The following is a 19,205-nucleotide window of genomic DNA, read 5'->3' on the forward strand; positions in this document are numbered from 1 at the left end:
ACTTCCGTTTATCTTAAAAATTGCAAGAATGAAGAGCAGGGTTGTCTAGCAATATTTGCACTGCAGTATCACATCCAAGAAAGAAGAACAATGGAACTTTCTATACTAAAAAAGCATGTATTCAATTCTTTTGCATGCATGTCGAAGAAAATACTGCTTATGGTGTAAATTAATTTACTTTATCTAGCAAATCAAGATCTCAATCTTAACCTCTCTTTGTCAAATTCAGAAAATTTGTGCAGCTATACATTTTATTGCTTGTCATTTGTTAAACTCCTCTTCTAAAACACTTATTATTTCAGGGATTTTTTTCCTCCAAGTGAACACACAAAAATGTGTTGAATTATTAGACAAAATGAGGCATCGTGCAAATTTAATTTCATCTCGAGGGCATAGATAAGAAACAATATTGAAAAGCCTTGAAATATGGAAGCTTTTTTTCCTCGCCAAACAGTTTTACTTAAAGTCATTAAGCGGTGGCTGCTTTTCCACGATGGAGACCACATGTTTGAATTGAATACACATTGCATGGATGGAATGTGAACATGTTTCTTCTTCTCATCTTTAGGCATGGACTTAACTAAACCCTTCAACGCATCATTGTCGCCACTTTTACAATGGCTAAATGGAAGAATAAAACTGGTTTGATTCCACCACAAATCCAAAAATCGCATGCTCCACTCAGAATTACGGAAAAAGAACATCCCCATGTCCATATTCAAGAAGAAAGTTACTAAGCATTTAGCAAAACAAAATATCATTTCAATAGAAAAAAAAAATTGTAATAGCCAAGAAGATATTAGATGTTGACGCTTATGTCTATATGTTCAAAAATATCTCCTTTTACATGCAAGAAAGAAATAACTCATAAATCTGGCATTGATTTAGATAATGTTGATTTTCTCAACTATAAATTAGATATCATGGAACTCTTAAGATTTCTTAGAAAGAAAGCAAGCAGACAATAACAAAACACCTACCTACATTGACACCTGTAACATCCTCCGTCACAATGAAATCAGGCATGTCCTCGTAGTCCATGTTAGCAGTAATTGAATATAAAACATCTTCCTAAAGATAAAAGAATCCATGGTGAGATTCTGCTTGATTTCAGAAAGTGTTGGGAAAGGACTGACTAAACATTAACTTGAGATGCATCTGGACTTATAAATCCTTATTTAACCAAAATACAAATGCATAAGCAATATAAGAATATAAATGGAAGTTTGAAAACTTACTAAGGCAATGTTTGGATTCGTCACCAGTGAATCCTGCATCCAAACATGTATATTATTATTACCACTTCTGAAAGGACCTCATAAAAGCAAGAGATGCACAAAATTAGATGAGTGTCAAGGCAATTTATCATATTATAATATAAATGGTTTACCCGTTCCCAGCGGATTTGCACAAGGAGGGGTTCTAGATGATTTCGGAAAAATGGTGCTCCTCATCTTCAACAATAAATTGAACAACCTAAATGCCAAAACATTTATGCTATGTGTTTCTATTTTGGCAATATTATGTGTAATGCTTGGGCCCAAGAACAGGGTTCCAATGGCACATCTGAATGTTTGCAGAAGGAGGGGTTCTAGATGATTTTGGAAAAATGTTACTCTTCATCTTCAAAAATAAATTGAACAACCTAAATGCCAAAACATTTATGCTCTATGTTTCTATTTTGGAAATATTATGCATAATTCTTGGGCCCAAGTACATGGTTCTAATGGCACATCTGAATCTCCGAACAACGATCGTCCCTCTTACCACAATCCTTATTGCGAAAAAACTCAGTGTTGTGAGTCTGCTAAGCCAGTCAACTCCAGTGATTGGGGTGCAAATTCATTTTTGACCCCTAAACTTAAGGCATCTAAGGAAGTAAAGACAATATTTAACATGAATCAAGCTGCAGAACCTGAAGATGTGCATGGAGATTCTATTTATATTCCGGATGAGGAATGGGCAATGGCTGAAATGGGCATGGGGAATGGTTCATCTTTGGATAGACCAAATATGCATAGCTTCAAGTCTTTTAAATGCTTGTGCAAGAATGTATTGCTCATGGAGTAGATCAATTCACTATCTAAATTACCGATCGACATCTTGACCTCTCTATGTCTAATTTACAAAACTTCCGTTTATCTTAAAAATTGCAAGAATGAAGAGGAGAGTTGTCTAGCAATATCTGCATTGCAGTATCACATCCAAGAAGGAAGAACAAGGGAACTCTCTATACTAAAGAAGCATGGATTCAAGTATTTTGCATGCATGTGGAAGAAAAGATTTCTTATGGTGTAGATTAATTCACTTTATCTAGCAAATCAAGATCTCAATCTTAACCTCTCTTTGTCAAGTTCAACAAAGCTGTGCATCTATACATTTTATTGATTGTCATCTATTAAACTCCTCTTCTAAAACACATATTATTTCAGTGATTATTTTCCTCCAACAGTCAGCACGCAAAAATGTGTTGATTTATTAGACAAAATGAGGCATCCTGCAAATTTAATTTCATCTCCAGGGCATAAGATAATAAACAATATTGAAAAGCCTTGAGATATGGAAGCTTTTTTACCTCGCCAAACATTTTTACTTAAAGTCATTAAAAGGTGGCTTCTTTTCCATGATGGAGATCACATGTTTGAATTGAATACACATTGCATGCGTGGAATGCAAACATGCTGCTTCTTCTCATCTTTAGACATGGACTTAACTAAACCCTTCAACGCATCATTGTCCCCACTTTTACAATGGCCAAATGGAAGAATAAAACTGGTCTGTTTCCACAACAAATCCAAAAATCACATGCTCCACCCAGAATTACACTTTTACAATGGCCAAATGGAAGAATAAAACTGGTCTGTTTCCACAACAAATCCAAAAATCACATGCTCCACCCAGAATTACAGAAAAAGAACATCCCTGTGTCTATATTCAAGAAGAAATATACTAAGCATTTAGCAAAAAAAAATCATTTCACTAGAAAAAAAAGTAAATTGGAAATATTATGCGTAATGCTTGGGCCCAAGAACAAGGTTCTAATGGCGAATATGAATGTCCCAACAACAATCGGCCCTCTTACCACAATCCTTATTGCGAAATAACTCAGTGTTGTGAGTATGCTAAGCTAGTCAACTCCAGTGATTGGGGTGTAAATTCAAGTTTGACCTCTAAACTGAAGGCATCTAAGGAAGCAAAGACAAGATTTAACATGAATCAAGCTATAGAACCTGAAGATGCGCATGGAGATAAGGTTTCTGTTTTGGATGAGGAACGGACAATGAGTGAAATGGGCATGGGGAATGGTTCATATGCTGAGTTAGAATCACAAAGGGATCCAACAAATTCAAGTGATAATAATCAGACAATGGGTCTGCCTAAAATTTATCATGAAAATCATTCTAAAGCTACATTGCTAGAGGAAGCAACCAATAATAATGAATTTGGCATGCCCACTCGAAATGAGATGGAAGTTGTAACTTTTGATTGTTCACATCATGTAGTTATTGTCAGCATGTGAAAAGGGGATGATACATGGGTTTGAAATTTGAGAAACTTTCATGCAAATCCTAATGTTAACTCTGAAAATTGAGCTGTGAAACCAATCAAGGAAGTCCCAGTTGGTGAACCACAAATTGGCGGGTCAAGGAAGAGAGTATTAACCAGACATGGTGTACATGATTGTGAATGATTGTGACAGGAATGTGCCTGATGGCGTTCAGTTGTCCTCACCGGATTTAAGTGGTTCTTTGGTTCGCTTCACAAGGCCAGTGATTTTTGATTTTTGGAGTGCGATTGTTAAAGGTAAGATTGGTGCCCTCTTGCTATAGATATGTAGATACGTTTTGAGAACCACTAGACAACCTCTTCTTCTGACAGCTCTCGAGGACAAATTAATGAAGTATACATCAAAATAAAATGAGAAACCTCAACAATTTCCTATTTTCTGTCACGAAACTCTTGGAAATTTCCAGTTTTCTGTCACAGAACTCCTGGCAGTAAAAACCCAAAATCATTAACAAAAAATTATTAAAACTAAAAACGGTCGTTTCAAGACTACCCATTTCATTGTGAAAATTACCTGCACAGTGCCCAACAGATTCCATCCAAGATCTTGCATAAACTGAGAAACCTTAGCAATTTCTAGTTTTTTGTCATGGAACTCCTGGCAATTTCCAGTTTTCTGTCACAAAACTCTTCACAGTAAAAACCCAAAATCACTCCTAGCAGTAAAAACCCAAAAGCATTAAAAAAATATCATTAAAAATTAAAAACAATCATTTCGAGATTATCCACTCCATTTTGAAATTTACCTGCACAGTGTCCAACAAATTTCATTCAAGATCCTGCATAAAATGAGAAACCTCAGCGATTTCTAGTTTTCTGTCAAGGAACTCCCAGCAATTTCCAGTTTTCTGTCACAGAACTCCTCGCAGTAAAAACCCAAAATCATTAAAAACAAATCATTAAAAACTAAAAACAATGGTTTCCTCCGTGGGAGAGCCATCAGTTACTTGTAGTAGGATTCCATTGAGTTAGGGATTCAACAGCATGAGGACTCGTAATTCTCATTTGCAGTGTGACCTAACTCAAACGACTTGGCTTTGGTCCCCTCCCTTTGGCGTCTCCTCTACAGAGAGCAACTCGCATATAGAATTATTATTTATAGTCTATGGTCGCTCTATGTCTTTATGGTGATTACTTCCTAGAATGAGCTTAAGGGATCAAGCCTGGAAGGATGTCTGGTTCAGTGTAGAACAATGTTTCAGAAAATCTACGAAGTAGTTATTTATATGGTTTCAAGGAGGTACTATAGGTATAGTTTCAGTTATAACGAGAACTTTAATCTAATGGTCATAAACATTTTAATCTTTAATCTAATGGTCATAAACATTTTAATCGTCTAACATCAAATCAGACGGATCATAGTAATAAAGGTAAGGTAAGAGGGGAGTTGATTTCAAAGGAGAACGCCTAAAAAACAATAGACATAAAAATTTCATAACAAAAATAAAACAACTAATTATACACTATATCATTAAATGCCATCTCCAAAAATTAAAAAATGCTATTAACTAATATTGTTTATATTAACTTATAATACTTTTATATATATGTGTATCATATATATATATTTATGTATTTTATTTTATATTAATATATATAATTTTTTATAATTAAATATTATTGAAATATGTTTTTAATATAATAATAAATCATCTTAAATTCAAATATGGAGAAAAAAAAATAGAAGTCATGAAAATGGAATAATAGAAAATAGAAGAAAGTCAAAATAAAAAAGAAACTAAAAACAAAAAATTAGTAACTAATTCCTAGACAACCCATAATAACATCTCAATTAATTACATTACAAAAAAAAAAATTTAAATAATAATGAAAAAAATAAAAATATTTCAATATTAAACTATAGATAAGTGGCATAATTTTTTTATAAAAACAAATTAATACACCGTCAAAACAAAACTAAATACTTAACACTATACCTCACCAAATATAATAAAAAATTAAAACTACACTAGGAATTTGTAAAGCTAATAGCCATGTATTAGAATGGTTGTTGAAAAGCCATTTCAGGAACAATCTAATTTCCAAAGCAAGGGTAGACGATGTAACATTGTTGGTTTTAAGGAATCTGTGTTATTTATACATAAAAACAGGTGCAATCATTGGCTGTTGACGAGCCATTTCAGGAACAATCTAATTTCCAAGACAATCGAACACTATGTAACTTATTGTTGGTTTTAGGGAATCTGTGTTATTTATACTAAAAAAACAGGCGCAATAATTTTTAGAAAGATATTGCCTTGTAGAGCTGGCAAGCAGTTAATACTTTAGGTTGCGTTAGAATTCCGATTGTTGTTTGCGTGAAATCTTGGATTAACTTGTATTTATTTCCGAGGAAGGAATGAGCTAGATCACTTAGAAGTTTTGGTTGAGTGAGGTTTCTCATTATTGTTTGTAACGTTTTTATAGAATTTCTTATTTTTGTAAGTAGGTGAGTTAGAGCAATAGTAAATTATAGGTTCGATAGATTAATTTGGTTTTAGTGGACGTTAATCACCATCATCATCATTAAAATCTCAAATAAATCTTAGTTTTTTAAGATATTATTTGTTGATTTAATTAATAAAATTTAATATGGTGAATTTGTGATTCTAAAAGGTTTTATATCAAATTTAGTGGTTACAATTATATTAAGAAATATCTCATTGTCGAACTTATAATTTAGCATAATTTAGCAAGAGTAAAAAAAAAAAATTATATCAGAATTTATATTTTAACCAAAGCCATGCCAATGAAATGTGTATTACCACTAAAAAATGTTTGAAATTAAGGGTTGCATTGCCGGCTTGTCAAGCTTCTTCCTATTTTAGCTACCGTGCGGAGGTAATACCCGCCCAATCACCAAAACTTACAAAGCTTTTGCGTCTCATTTGAACAATCACAGGATTAAGGAATCCAGCATGGAGTACTCATTTAGATAACTGCGCGACAGCCGGCTGTTCTATGATGTCATTTATTTTGATACAGGGCTCCAAGTTAGATTTCTGCATCATATATTTAGAGGGCAGGGGATTCACTCGTGTCAGCTTGTTTGTCAGATGTTCAGTACACTGTTGCGAAAAAGCAAGTAACTTCGACAATCCATCGTCATCATCAGCAATGAAGCGCCGCGCAAAGCTTTTAGGATTTGGAATCAATTGGCGAAAAATAGTGTACATAAGTTCAGTCGTGAATCTGATTCTGTCCTCCGTAGAATCCTCCAGCTTCAACGACAATTTCGATATTTCATGGGGAACCGTTCAATTGTTGAATAATGGCCAAACAGCGCAGCTCACTATGGATAAAGCCTCAGGTACAATATTTCTTTTTTTATGGACATAAATGTATTGAATGCTGAGAATTGTAATAATAATTCTAGTTGTTCACCAGGTTCTGGTTTTCAGTCCAAAGACGAATACCTCTTCGGCAGCTTGAGCATGAGTATTAAGCTGGTGTCTGGAAACTCGGCAGGAACAGTCACTTCCTATTATGTAAGTAGCTATTTTGACACAAGAATGAAGATTCATTATCAATTTACACTACTTGAACCCAATTTCCGACATAGATAATTAAAACTTGAATATATTAATGTCGGTATTTTTCATTCAGATGTCGTCCGACGCGGCTTCGCACGATGAACTTGACTACGAATTTCTGGGGAATCTGCCGGGAAATCCGTACACTCTACAAACCAACGTCTTTGCGAATGGCGTTGGGAATCGAGAACAAAGATTGAATCTGTGGTTTGATCCCAAGGCCGGCTTCCATAACTATTCAATTCTTTGGAACCACAATCAAATCGTGTATGTGCTTATTCCTTATAACTGAAACAGATCATGAATTTATTTCTAGTCTTTGTTTGTATTGTAATATATGTATATTTTGCATATTGTGAGCAGATTTTGGGTTGATTCTATCCCCATCAGGGTGTTCAAGAACAATGAAGAAACTGCGGGTATCCCATATCCGAATAGTCGACCCATGAGGATTCTCGCCACCCTTTGGAACGGAGAAAACTGGGCCACTGATGGAGGAAGAGTTAAAATAGATTGGAGTAAAGCTCCTTTTGTGGCGTCTTACCAATCATTTGAAGTGAATGGATGCAGCGCGCCATCTAATTCATCTCTTCCATGTGCCAACAATTGGTGGGAACAGCCGGAATTTCAAAGCCTAGATGAATCTCAGCTGAGGAAACTTGATTGGGTTCGCAAAAATTACATGACTTACGATTACTGTCACGATACGTCCGGAAGGTTTTCTACCACTCCAGCTGAATGTGCATTTAATGCTTAATCAATCAAACACAATTGATACTAATAAATGTTACTTTATGGTCCGCGCCTGAATGAATATACTAGGCGTACCAAACAAGAAGTTTTTCTGTCGTCCCACGTAGAAAAACGTTGTATCAAAATATAATCTGTATTTACAATGTTGTATTAGAAAGGCCGTCCCCAACGGGAGCCAATAAAAACACCTGGCCTTTTGCGTAAATATTTTCTTTTTTAAATTTGATAAACCTTCCCTGCTCCAGTAAAAGAATCTGTTTCAATATTTATATAATATTATATATATGTGTGTAAAGAAGGCAGTTGTAACTGCATGTGGAGAAATGACCAAAGGAGAAGTTACGAAATTGGTATTTCTGAATTGGTTTCGCTCTGGATTTTGATTTTAATTATTTTTTCGCTTTAAACCGGAATTGAAAACCGTTAAATTTTTTGCCCTCGTAACGGAAATAATAATTCATCCCGTAGTTCCTATAATGACATGTTACCTTCTTCAACGAATTTCAAATGTATTAAATAATCAAATAGTTAGTTCCCATAATGACATGTTACCTTCTCCAACGAATTCCAAATGTATTAAATAATCAAATAGCTAGTTCCCATAATGAGACGTTATAGTTAGTTCCCATAATGTAACGAGCAAGTCTTATTATATGGTATTCCATGAGTTACAACACTAGCTCCAATAGTCGTTCCTTGAGACAATTCATTCATTCCTTAAATTTTCTTATTAATCTCCTACCCAACTGAAATACTTTGCATCAAGAAATTAGAATTCTTGTGCCCCTTCCCTCTCCCAATTTGTGGACGAGTATCAACAACAGAACTTTGTGCTATGGATATTGTTGATAAAAATTGTAAGTATTCTTATACGAGGAGTTGGTTAAAATTAGAGAGTGAGTGAACTAAGTGTTGAATTAAATTGAGTGATGGATGAAGTGTTAACAACAGTGCATATTTAGAGTGTGAGTTCACTGAGTTAAGTGTGTGTGCATGTTAAGATATTTTAGGCAAGTCGCTAGTCGAAAAGGTTTAAATACCCTTCACCGGGTTCATTGTAAGAATCAAGTTTTGTGTAATCAAAAGAAGAGCCAGGTCATGTGTTTTGTGTGTGAATTTATGTTTTCCCTGCTGTGCTTTTCCAACGAATTAGTATCAGAACAAGGTTACAAAGAGCCACAGAAAACGGATTAGCAGCAATCCATGTGAGAGGAGAAAAATATATTTTTCCACGTAATAATACTATAACGCACCTTGTAAATTGTATACCAAGCGTTATAACGCATGCTGTAATCACTGCGTTACAAAAAGAGTGCACTTACACCATTCCGACAGCACGCGGTTTCCTTTGAGGTGGGCAGCGTTATGTCACTAACGTGAGCAACCTTCAGGGCATTAACATGCAACCCTCCCACCACAAGAGTCGCAGATAGAAAGCGTGGTGGCCGCCGCAGAGCATAAGTCACCAAAGAGTTGAATGTACAACTGTCATGAACAACCCTTGCATGGTTGTGAGCACTGACGCGTGAAAAGGTAAATGTCAAAGCTTCATTTCAAAATGATTCAAAAGTGTTATGATGAAAGGTTTTACTCCACATGGTCTGGACATAAAGGTTTTTAGGATGGTTTCTAAACTGGATTATTGGTATCCTCCCCCTCAGGGTTTTCTGAAATTCAACATTGATGGGGCTTCCAAAGATAACTCGGGTATTGTTGGCTGTGGCAGGTACTTAGGGATGATAATGGCAGTATCCTTTGTATTTTTCATGGCCATTTGGGTAGAGCCACTAACAATATGGCAGAACTTATGGCTCTTGAGCAATGTTTAGAACTTCTGAAACAGGATAATCTACAGAACGTCATAGTCGAGGCGGACTCTGAGTTAATCATAAACTCAGTCAAAAGAATAAGCTATGGCATGGAGCCAGAAAAAGTCTCTAAACATTGGAGACTGCTCCAGGTCTTTCAGAGAATCCAACTTCATCTCCAGGGAGTCCCCACGGTGAGTTTCAACCATGTGAGAAGAACAGCTAACAAATTGGCAGATATTTTGGCTAATCAAGGAGTCCTCAGTACTAAAAGTAGGGTGGTGCTGAAATGGCCTGAGATGCCTCTGTCTAGATTGAAGACACAATGTCATGATCAGGCGGACAAGGATATAATGGTGTTTCGATACAATGACACGGGAGCGGTGTCTTGTTGATTCGGTTTATGTATGCAGTTTTGTAGCCAAAACAGGTTCATTATGGAGATGAAGGTTTTCGTCGGCCTCCCCGGCCTTCGACAGATTAGTCTTAGAAGAGTCAGATGGAGGCAGATGTGTAGATATAGTTCCACGGACGATGTGCCAAATAGCGAAGTTCCCCGATTCTTTCGTCAGCGGAGGAGGGTTGCTGAAAGGGACCGGATATCCTGCTTTCCTGGCAGCCTGTATTCCCCTGTTTTCCTTTCGGCGGTCTCAATTTAGCCCGGGAGGTGGTTTGACGTCCATCGCACACCCTTAGTGCAGGAAGCGGTTTTGTGGAGTTGGGAGCGATTCCACTCACTGCGCTACACGTGGCATGGTACGAGGTTGCAATACTGCCCTCATCACACATTATTCTTTAGAAGGTTAGGCCTGTGCGATATCGTCCTAGACCGTTGGATCTGGCAGGACAGATCCACGGTTAGAAATAAGCAGGCTCGTTTGTGGGTCCAGGGTGGCCACAGTATGTGTATCATGCGGGCTACTTGGCAAAACGATATTATCCTCCGCTATAGGATCTGGTAGGGAGGATCAACGGTCAAGGTTAGTTGCGCAGATCAGGACAAAATGTCTTCCGGGTAGGTTTTGTGTTTGGATGGAAATAGGTGGCATTTGTGTGCTCCTGATACTCGAGAGACTTCTCCTCTTTCCGGACCCAAAATCCGTTTTGGGGTTTCCCTATTTTCCTCTTCGGGTCTGTCTCCTAATTTCACGGGTTAATTTGTTTATTTTTTTGGGGAATTAGCAGTTTTGTGGACTGTACACTTTGGTTTAACCTTTAGCTCGGGGCCATCGGCTAGTAGAGGTTGGTTGTTCCATGGCCCACAGTTCCTTTTGGAAAGGTGTATACTATGTAAGATATTTCAAGTTTTAAAGAAATAGAAGGATCGACTCTTGCTTTAGCAAAAAAAAAAAAAAAGCTTATTAAAGAGTATTTTTCAAAAGGTTTTGAAAATATTTATTAAAAAAAGAAAAACACGTGTGAAAAAGGGTTTATGAAAATTTTTGAAGTTCTTTTCGAAAGGGCTTATTTCGAAAAATATTTCTTTAGAGTGAAAAGTTGGATGATAAAATCTTTTTATTAAAAAGTGTATGGTGCATGGTATAAAGGTTAATAAAAGATTTTGTTGGGGAGATTTTTTTAAAGTGATTTAAAAGAATAAACACAGAGTTTTTAAAGTGATTTTTTGATTTTTTTTTATTAAAAAATATTAAGAGGGTTTTATTGGAATTGATTTTGTTTTATTTTCTCAAGAGAATAAAAAAAGGAAAACGATTTTTATTGGTAAGAGAATTTAGGGTTCTGAAAAAGTTCGTCCATCTGCGATTTTTTTTTTGTCAAGCATGATAGTGTTTTGGGTGAACATTGTGCCTTATGGGGACATAAATGGAAAATTATATTTTCTTTCGAGGGCAATATGGAAGATAGCCTCATGCAATCAGGAAATACCGCAGTAATGGGTCACAAAGCACAATTGAATCATATTAAGAAAAGAAATCGAAAAGAAGAGGCAAAGATCATTGCCATGGTTAGAGAGGTTCAGGCTGTAGCCAAGGAACTAAGAAGTCTAGCAAAAGACAAAGAAGAAATCAAGGGTGATTGGTGTAGCTTTAATCTGCTATCACCTCCTATGTTTACAAGTGAATATTTTGATCATTGGGTTATCAAGATGTTGAATTTTCTTAGAGCTCAAGTGTTAATTGAGTATGGGTCTAATAACCCATATGATGGAGTATGTGATGCTTTAGCATTGAGTTTTATAAAACAAGTATTGGATGAGAAGTGTTTGTGCAAGGTAGCAAAAGCCGCAACTTCCAAGGAAGCATGGAAGTTCCTAGAAGAAGAGTTTGGTGCAAGGGGGAGTGACATGCAACATCAGGTTATGTCACAAGCAAAGAATTCAATCGTAGATACGAGAGTATATGAGAAAGACTCTGAGAGGAAAACAGAGCTTGGAGAACCCCACTCAAAAGTGGATGATGGATGTCAAGGCCATAAAATTGAAACCCATTATGCAAGCATGCATATGGATGAAGAAGATGCAACAAAGATTACAGAGAGAGAAGTTGAAGCTTCTCTGTGTGAAACAGAGCAAGAGAAAATAAATGCTCAAGGACTCCACTGTAATGTGGATGATACAAAGGACAATGAATCCCACTGCGATGAGACACATGTGGATGATGACTGCAAAGTTATATGTGAATTGGTGCAACCAACCGCAATTGATGGATTTGGTGAAGTTGAAATTGTCAATGAGCACATGCATGCTTAGATATCCCACCATAGTGTGGATGAAAATTATGTTGATGATATGTGTGCTTTCTTTTTTGAAACAAAGATTGATTGTGGCAATATGGTAAGTGCAATGTTTGATAAAACATTGAAGGTTGAAGCTGCCACTATAGCAGCAAGATATGAAGTAGTTAGAACTGCTCATGAAGAAGTATGTCATCTAGCAATAGTTAATGATCAAGAATAGGATAAAGTGATTGAAGAGTTTTTTATGAAAATATCCGCTAAAAACATAACAATGGAAGACAACCTCCATGCAGTTGAAAAGAAGGCATATGTAGAGAAGGAAGCTCTCACTAAAGAGAATCATATTAAAAATGGTTTTAACATTGTTTTTGAATATGTAGGTGTTCAAAATAGCATGGGAGAAGGAGTTGAAAGCAAGTTTGTCAATAAATTTAATGCAAATTTGAAGCTCATTGAAGAATGGATTCAGAAACCAATAAAACAAATTGATGCAAGTCTTAACGCAGTAGATGGAATAAAAGAATTGAATGAAAGGGTGAATAATGATCTTGAGTGTGCAGGTTACATGAAAAAAACAACAGTACCTAATGGTGAAAGTGAAAAGAATGATATGGACGTTTCTGAAGACAAAGATGAATGCATTGAAACTATTTTTCAGCAATGGAGTCAAGAAGAGATAAGATTCTGCTATCCAAAAATATGGAAAAAAGAAAGTAAGGAATATGAAACACAAGAAGCAAATCAAAGAAGACAATTTGAAGATGTAATGTTTTGGTAGTAGTCCATAGTTGAATGAAAATTTGAAGAGGAAGTTGTAGAAGACATGATCCAATTATTTTTCAGAACAAGTTCAAGACAAGTCAAAGAAAAATTGGAACAACAACAAGAGAATAAAGCCTACATCAAGAAAGTTCAACAGAGGATGAAGCAATTTCGAGGATATATATCTTGGAAGAAGAGAAAAAGAAAATGAAAAATAGTAAAAGTATTGAGTCATTGTAAGCCTAGCCGAGACATAGACCAGCACACATGCTTCAATGATAATTGAGTCAAGTTAAGTCATGTTTGAGTTATGTTGAGTCATACGGTCGTAATTAAGGGGAAGTGTTGGAAATTGTAATTACTCCCGCATGAGGAGTTGGCTAAAATTAGAGAGTCAATTAACTAAGTGTTGAGTCAAGTCAAGTGATGGATGAAGTGTTAGGTGAAGTCCATATTTAGAGTGTGAGTTAATTGAGTTAAGTGTGTGTGCATGTTAATATATTTTAGGCGAGTCGCTAGTCGACAAGGTTTAAATACCCTTCACCGGGTTCATTGTAAGAATCAAATTTTGTGTGTTCAATAGAAGAGCCACAACTCGTGTGTTTTGTGTGTGAATTTATGTTTTGTCTCCTTTGCCTTTCATCTAAGCTTGATTCACTTGTTGCTTCTGCAATTTTCCTCTGACTTGTATTGAACTTGTTCTCAAAGAAAATTGGATCATGTTTTCTACAACTTCCTCTTCAAATATTCGTTCAACTATGGACTGCTACCAAAACATTGCATCTTCAAACTGTCTTCTTTGATTTGCTTCTTGTGTTTCATATTCCTGACTTTATTTCTACCATATTTATGGATATCATAATCTTATTTCTTCTTGACTCCATTGCTGAAAAATGGTTTCAATGCATTCATCTTTGTCTTCAGAAACATCCCTTTCACTTTCATCATCAGGTACTGCTGCTTTTTTCCTGTATTCTGCACACTCAAGATCAATATTCACAATTTCATTCAATTCTTTTATTCCATCCACTTCTTTAAGACTTGCATCAATTTGTTTTATTGGTTTCTGAATCCATTCTTCAATGAGTTTCAAATCTGCATCAAATTTATTAACAACCTTGTTTTCAACTTTTTCGCCCATGCTATTTTGAACACCTGCATATTAAAAAAATGTTAAAAATATATTTATTATGCTCTGTAGTGAGAGATTCATGCTCTACCTCTTCCTTCTTTGTCTTCTTTTCAACTTCACTGAAACTATCTTCCACTATTATGTGGTTAGTGGATATTCTGATAAAAAACTCTTCAATCACTTTATCATGTTCTTGATCATGAACTGCTACTAGATCACATACTGCTTCATGGGCAGTTCCAATTGCTTCATATCTTGCTGATATAGTGGCAGCTTCAATGTTTAATTCTTCATCAAACATGACGCTTATCATATTGCCACAATCAATCCCTGTTTCAAAAAAGAAAGCACACATATCATCAACATAATGTTCATCCACACTATGGTGGGATATCCAAGCATGCATGTGCTCATTGTCAATTTCATTGACAATTTCAACTTCACCAAATCCATCAACTGTTGTTAGTTGCACCAATTCACATCTCACTTTGCTATCATCATCCATATTACAATGGATTCCTTGAGCATTTATATGCTCTTTCTCTGCTTCACATACAAAGGTTCCTGCTTCTCTCTCTTCAATCTTTGTTGCATCTTCTTCATCCATATGCATGCTTGCATAATGGGTTTCAATTTTATGGTCTTGACAACCATCATCCACTTTTGAGTGGGATTCTCCAAGCTTTGTTTTACTTTGAGATGCTTGCTCATCTACTCTCATATTTGTGGTTGACTTCTTTGCTTGTGACATAACCTTCTGCTGCATGTCACTCCCCCTTGCACCAAATTCTTCTTCATCTTTTGCTAGACTTCTCAGTTCCTCGGTTGCAGCCTGAACCTTTCTAAACATGACAACAATCTCTGCCTCTTCTTTTCGATTCCTTTTCTTAGTCTTATTTAGTCGCACTTTGCGACCCATGGCTATTGTCATTCCTTTTTTTATAGCTACTTTGCTGATTGCATGAGGTTGTCTTCCATATCACCCTCGAAAAAAAGCATGGATTGATGCCCCTGTAAGGCACAATCTTCACCCGAAATACTATCATGCTTGACAAAAACCAAATAATTTTGTAAACGGACAAACTTTTACAGAGCCCTAAATTCTCTTGCCAATAAAAACCCTTTTTTTTTTATTCTCTTGATGAAATAAAAAAATCAATTCCAATAAAACCTTCCTTTTAATTTTTTTAATAAAGAAATCAAAAAATCACTTTAAAAAATCTTCTATTTTTTAATCGCTTTAAAAAAATCTCCCAAAAAATCTTTTATAGACCTTTATACCAAGCACCATAGACCTTTTGATAAAAGTATTTTATCACCCAACTTTCCACTCTAAATAAATCTTTTTAGAAATAAACCCTTTGGAAAAGAACTTCAAACGAGGCCTTCTAAAATTTTCATAATCACTTTTTTCACACGAACTTTTCCTTTTCTAATAAATATTTTCAAACCCTTTTAAAAAAGATTCTTTAACCTGCCTTCATCATAACACTTTCAAACCCACTTTCCTTGTACTTATGATCAGGTATTCCATGAGTTATTACAACATTAGCTCCAATAGTCGTTCCTTGAGACAATTCATTCATTCCTTAAATTTTCTTACTAATCTCCTACCCAACTGAAATCCTTTGCATCAAGAAATTTGTGGACAAGTATCAACAGCAGAATTTTGGGCTCGTCGGTATTTTAAGAGAGTCCAATCAATATATAATCAAACTCTATTGAAGTTTTACTGATCTTATCATACCTTTTCTTTTTGGTTGCGGGTTTTAATCCCTTCCATGGAAACCTTCCTCTTAAGATGTACAACAACACATAGTATGAAGTTTCTAGATCATTTCTCCTGTTTTGCTCTATCCCCAGGTAGGTATTGATACTAGCATAGCAAGCAGTACTAGTGAGATTTTTGTTTTCCATATAGGAATCATGCATATGATTAGTAGCATTTCGATATTATTTTACAAGCCCAGAATCCATGATGTAGACCTGATTTTCTCTTCACCCAAGACCTGTGAGAAAACTCTCAGGCTTTACATATAATGAAGTTATTTAACATACATCCCCCATCCTGTAAATTAGTTGATCAACAAGCATTAACATGGGTTTGCAAGAGAATTTTTGATCACAAGAATGGAGTATTATAATTTCTTAGAATTTCTTTCCATTCCAATTATAATTTCTTTCCATTCCAGACCATCTTACATTTGTAATTCCAATTTTTCCTTGAACCTTGGCTTCATATAAGAAAATGCGGGTAATGAGTCTTTGCATTTTCCACGCAAGAATTTTTTTGTTGAATCGAGTAGCCTTTCGAATTCTGTTGGATCCATAATGGTACGAGGTAGAAGCCACAAAGTCTCCTGTGATGCATTTGTTGGACGGGTTGCAGATGGGAGGTTTGAAAAGTTTTGTTGTTGCACACTCCCATCAGATGAAGCCATCTCCAAACACGCCTTTCCACACATATTTTGTTTACTATGAAAAATACATCCTTCTCCGTGGAGCTTAATCATGATCTCTGGATTACCATGGGGCAACAACTTTCTCAAGAATGCAGCTTGACTAGACATAAACTTTGTTACAATGCATAGTTCAGGTGGTCTGATACAAGTCTCAATGAATTACTCTAAATGTTTATGATGGAATTTACTCAAAGCCAAAGCAGTGACTATTCCAGAACCCATAAAAGCATCTTTTAACTATGACAACTTTTCTAACTGGATCATGAATCAATATAGGTTCTTTGTCTATATAGGGTTTTTTTTATCTTCTTTTGTAGTTTCTTCGGTTAATAATTATTCTTTCATCTATTATGTTTTATCCTCTTGATTATCTTGAGCTCTTTTAATTATTTTTATTTTCTTTATGCATTTTTTCAGTTAGACTTTGTTTATTTATTCATTTTTCTCTGCTCCTTGATTTATTTGTAGTGCCTTAACCACTTAATTTATAGTTGACTTGTCTTTCTTATTTTGATTTTATTTTCTGAGTTTTTCATTATTAGAGTCTGGACTTGATTTATTTGTAGTGCCTTAACCACTTAATTTATAGTTGACTTGTCTTTCTTATTTTGATTTATTTTCTGAGTTTTTCATTATTAGAGTCTGGACTCTAGTTTTTAGGGTCTTGACTCCTTTGGTTATATTTTTTTGGCAGCTCCTTGGTTCTAATTGTTTCTTCTTAGTTCATATTTAATTTTCTCCTTAATCCATCTCTTGATTTAATTTAATATTATTGGGTACTATTAATTAATGCTATAAATTAAATAATTTTATTTTTAAACTAGTCGTTTTTTGGCTTTTTATATATTTTTGACTTGGCTCGTTGTTTGACTTTGACTATTTGTTATTTATTTCAAACTTTTACCTATTTCTTGATTCTATTTAATATAATTGATGCTATAAATTAAATAATATTCTTTTTTATAAACTAGTGGTTTATTATAGTTGTTATTTGAATGAAGGGTCTCTACATTGATCTCTATTTAAACGTGTGCCAAGATCCACTTCTTCATCTTGTCCTAACGATGAACCACACTGGATGGTTCGAAATGCGTCGGCAAAAATTCTTTGATGTGATTTCTACCGAAAAAATTGTTTTCTTAATTCAATATGGATCACAAAAGCCTTAATTCCAAGACCCTTAAGAGATGAGCATCAAGAAAAATAACATGTATGAGTCCTTTTGCTTCAGAAGTTATGGTAAAATCTTGGTATGCCTCCAACCTAATTCCTTAATAAATTTCTAGTGCTACAAGAAGGTCTTATTGAGCTACAACATCATCTACAAGTCCAACTTTAAGTGTCTCTTTGGAATCCAGTGCCTTTGAAGTTAGTAACATGTCAGTGACACATTGAAGTCCAAACAACTGAGGCAATTTTTGTGTTCGTGTACTGAAACCATCAATAAAAAATGTTCATTTGATACCAAACACTTCATTGCTGCTCCTAGACCCTTACACTCTTCATATTTTTGTTTTCAAGGCTTCTTGATCTTTAGCTACCTCCAAGTCTTCCTCATCAGTTTTTCTTGTTTTCTCAACTTTTGCTTCAAGATCTTGAGTTTTAAGCTTGTAATTTCTCCTTTCTTTATTTGATAATAGCCATTATTCATCTTGTTCTAAAATGTTTGTGAAGTCTTTGTCATAATCTTCAAATTTATGATTTGGAAGCATCTTAACTTCAGCTTTCAATTATAGTCCTTGAATTCCTCTCCACAATATCACCCACAACTAGCTAGATTAATGCTCTGATACCACTGTAATGAACCAGCCAAATCTTCTAGCAAATTTAAAAATTCTTCAAGCATATGTTTCCAAAAATACTTTAATTTTCTTTTACAACTTTCCACAAACATTTAAATAGAAAAATATGGAAGATACATTTAAGAAACCATACACCAATTTTGCCAACAATTTAGCACACTAATGGAAAGAGGCAAGTTTTGATCTTTATTTGAGCAATTTCTAGAGAATATAATTTGGAGAAGAACACCTAGGAGAACCCTCAACTTTGAAGATGAATACATGCTACCAATCAAATAATTCAGACCCTTTCAATTAATCAACTATTGAAGATGTGATTTTCAACCCAATGGTGTTGTTAGTGATGGAGCACAACAAGAGTTGGCACACGAAAATGATTGAACAACCTCTTCTGGAATTGAGACAGTGAGCTACAACCAACAAAATATTCAACCTCCATAAAGTTGAAGTACTGGAACCGATTATGAAGAAAATGCACCAGTGGTTCGAGCCTCCCCTATAGACAAAGATGAGAATGGGTGACTCAATCCCTTATCTGAAATAAGTAGTCTGCTCTAACAAATTTTGCAGCTCAATTTGGAAATCTATCTTCAAGTATTCAACCATCCTAAACTTGCAACAATTCGGCCTCAATAATCACTGCCAGCACACAAGAATTTTGGCCTCATGAATTACTAAGAAGGTACAAG

The 19,205-nt window shown here is 35.2% G+C and overlaps 1 protein-coding gene and 1 long non-coding RNA gene across 2 annotated transcripts in view; one reads left to right on the forward strand and one right to left on the reverse strand.

Annotated features, from left to right (window-relative positions):
* Window positions 1–978: 978 nt before the first annotated feature.
* Window positions 979–19,205, reverse strand: part of LOC149247283 (uncharacterized) — a 113,864-nt gene continuing 95,637 nt past the window's right edge. The window contains exons 3-4 of the long non-coding RNA XR_016265621.1: window positions 1,239–1,271; window positions 979–1,071 (exon numbers count right to left, since the gene is read on the reverse strand). This is a non-coding gene — a long non-coding RNA (uncharacterized LOC149247283). The remainder of the gene's footprint in view (window positions 1,072–1,238; window positions 1,272–19,205) is intronic.
* LOC149247284 (xyloglucan endotransglucosylase/hydrolase protein 24-like) lies at window positions 6,685–7,901 on the forward strand. Its single transcript, XM_089455857.1, has 4 exons — window positions 6,685–6,877; window positions 6,955–7,055; window positions 7,174–7,367; window positions 7,464–7,901. Exons 1-4 carry the CDS (start codon window positions 6,685–6,687, stop codon window positions 7,855–7,857), a joined length of 882 nt encoding a protein of 293 aa, XP_089311983.1. The 3' UTR covers window positions 7,858–7,901.

The sequence above is a fragment of the Pinus tabuliformis genome, chromosome 7, assembly GCF_031772625.1.
Source record: "Pinus tabuliformis cultivar Carrire ecotype Pingquan chromosome 7, CPIR1, whole genome shotgun sequence".
Taxonomy (NCBI): domain Eukaryota; kingdom Viridiplantae; phylum Streptophyta; class Pinopsida; order Pinales; family Pinaceae; genus Pinus; species Pinus tabuliformis.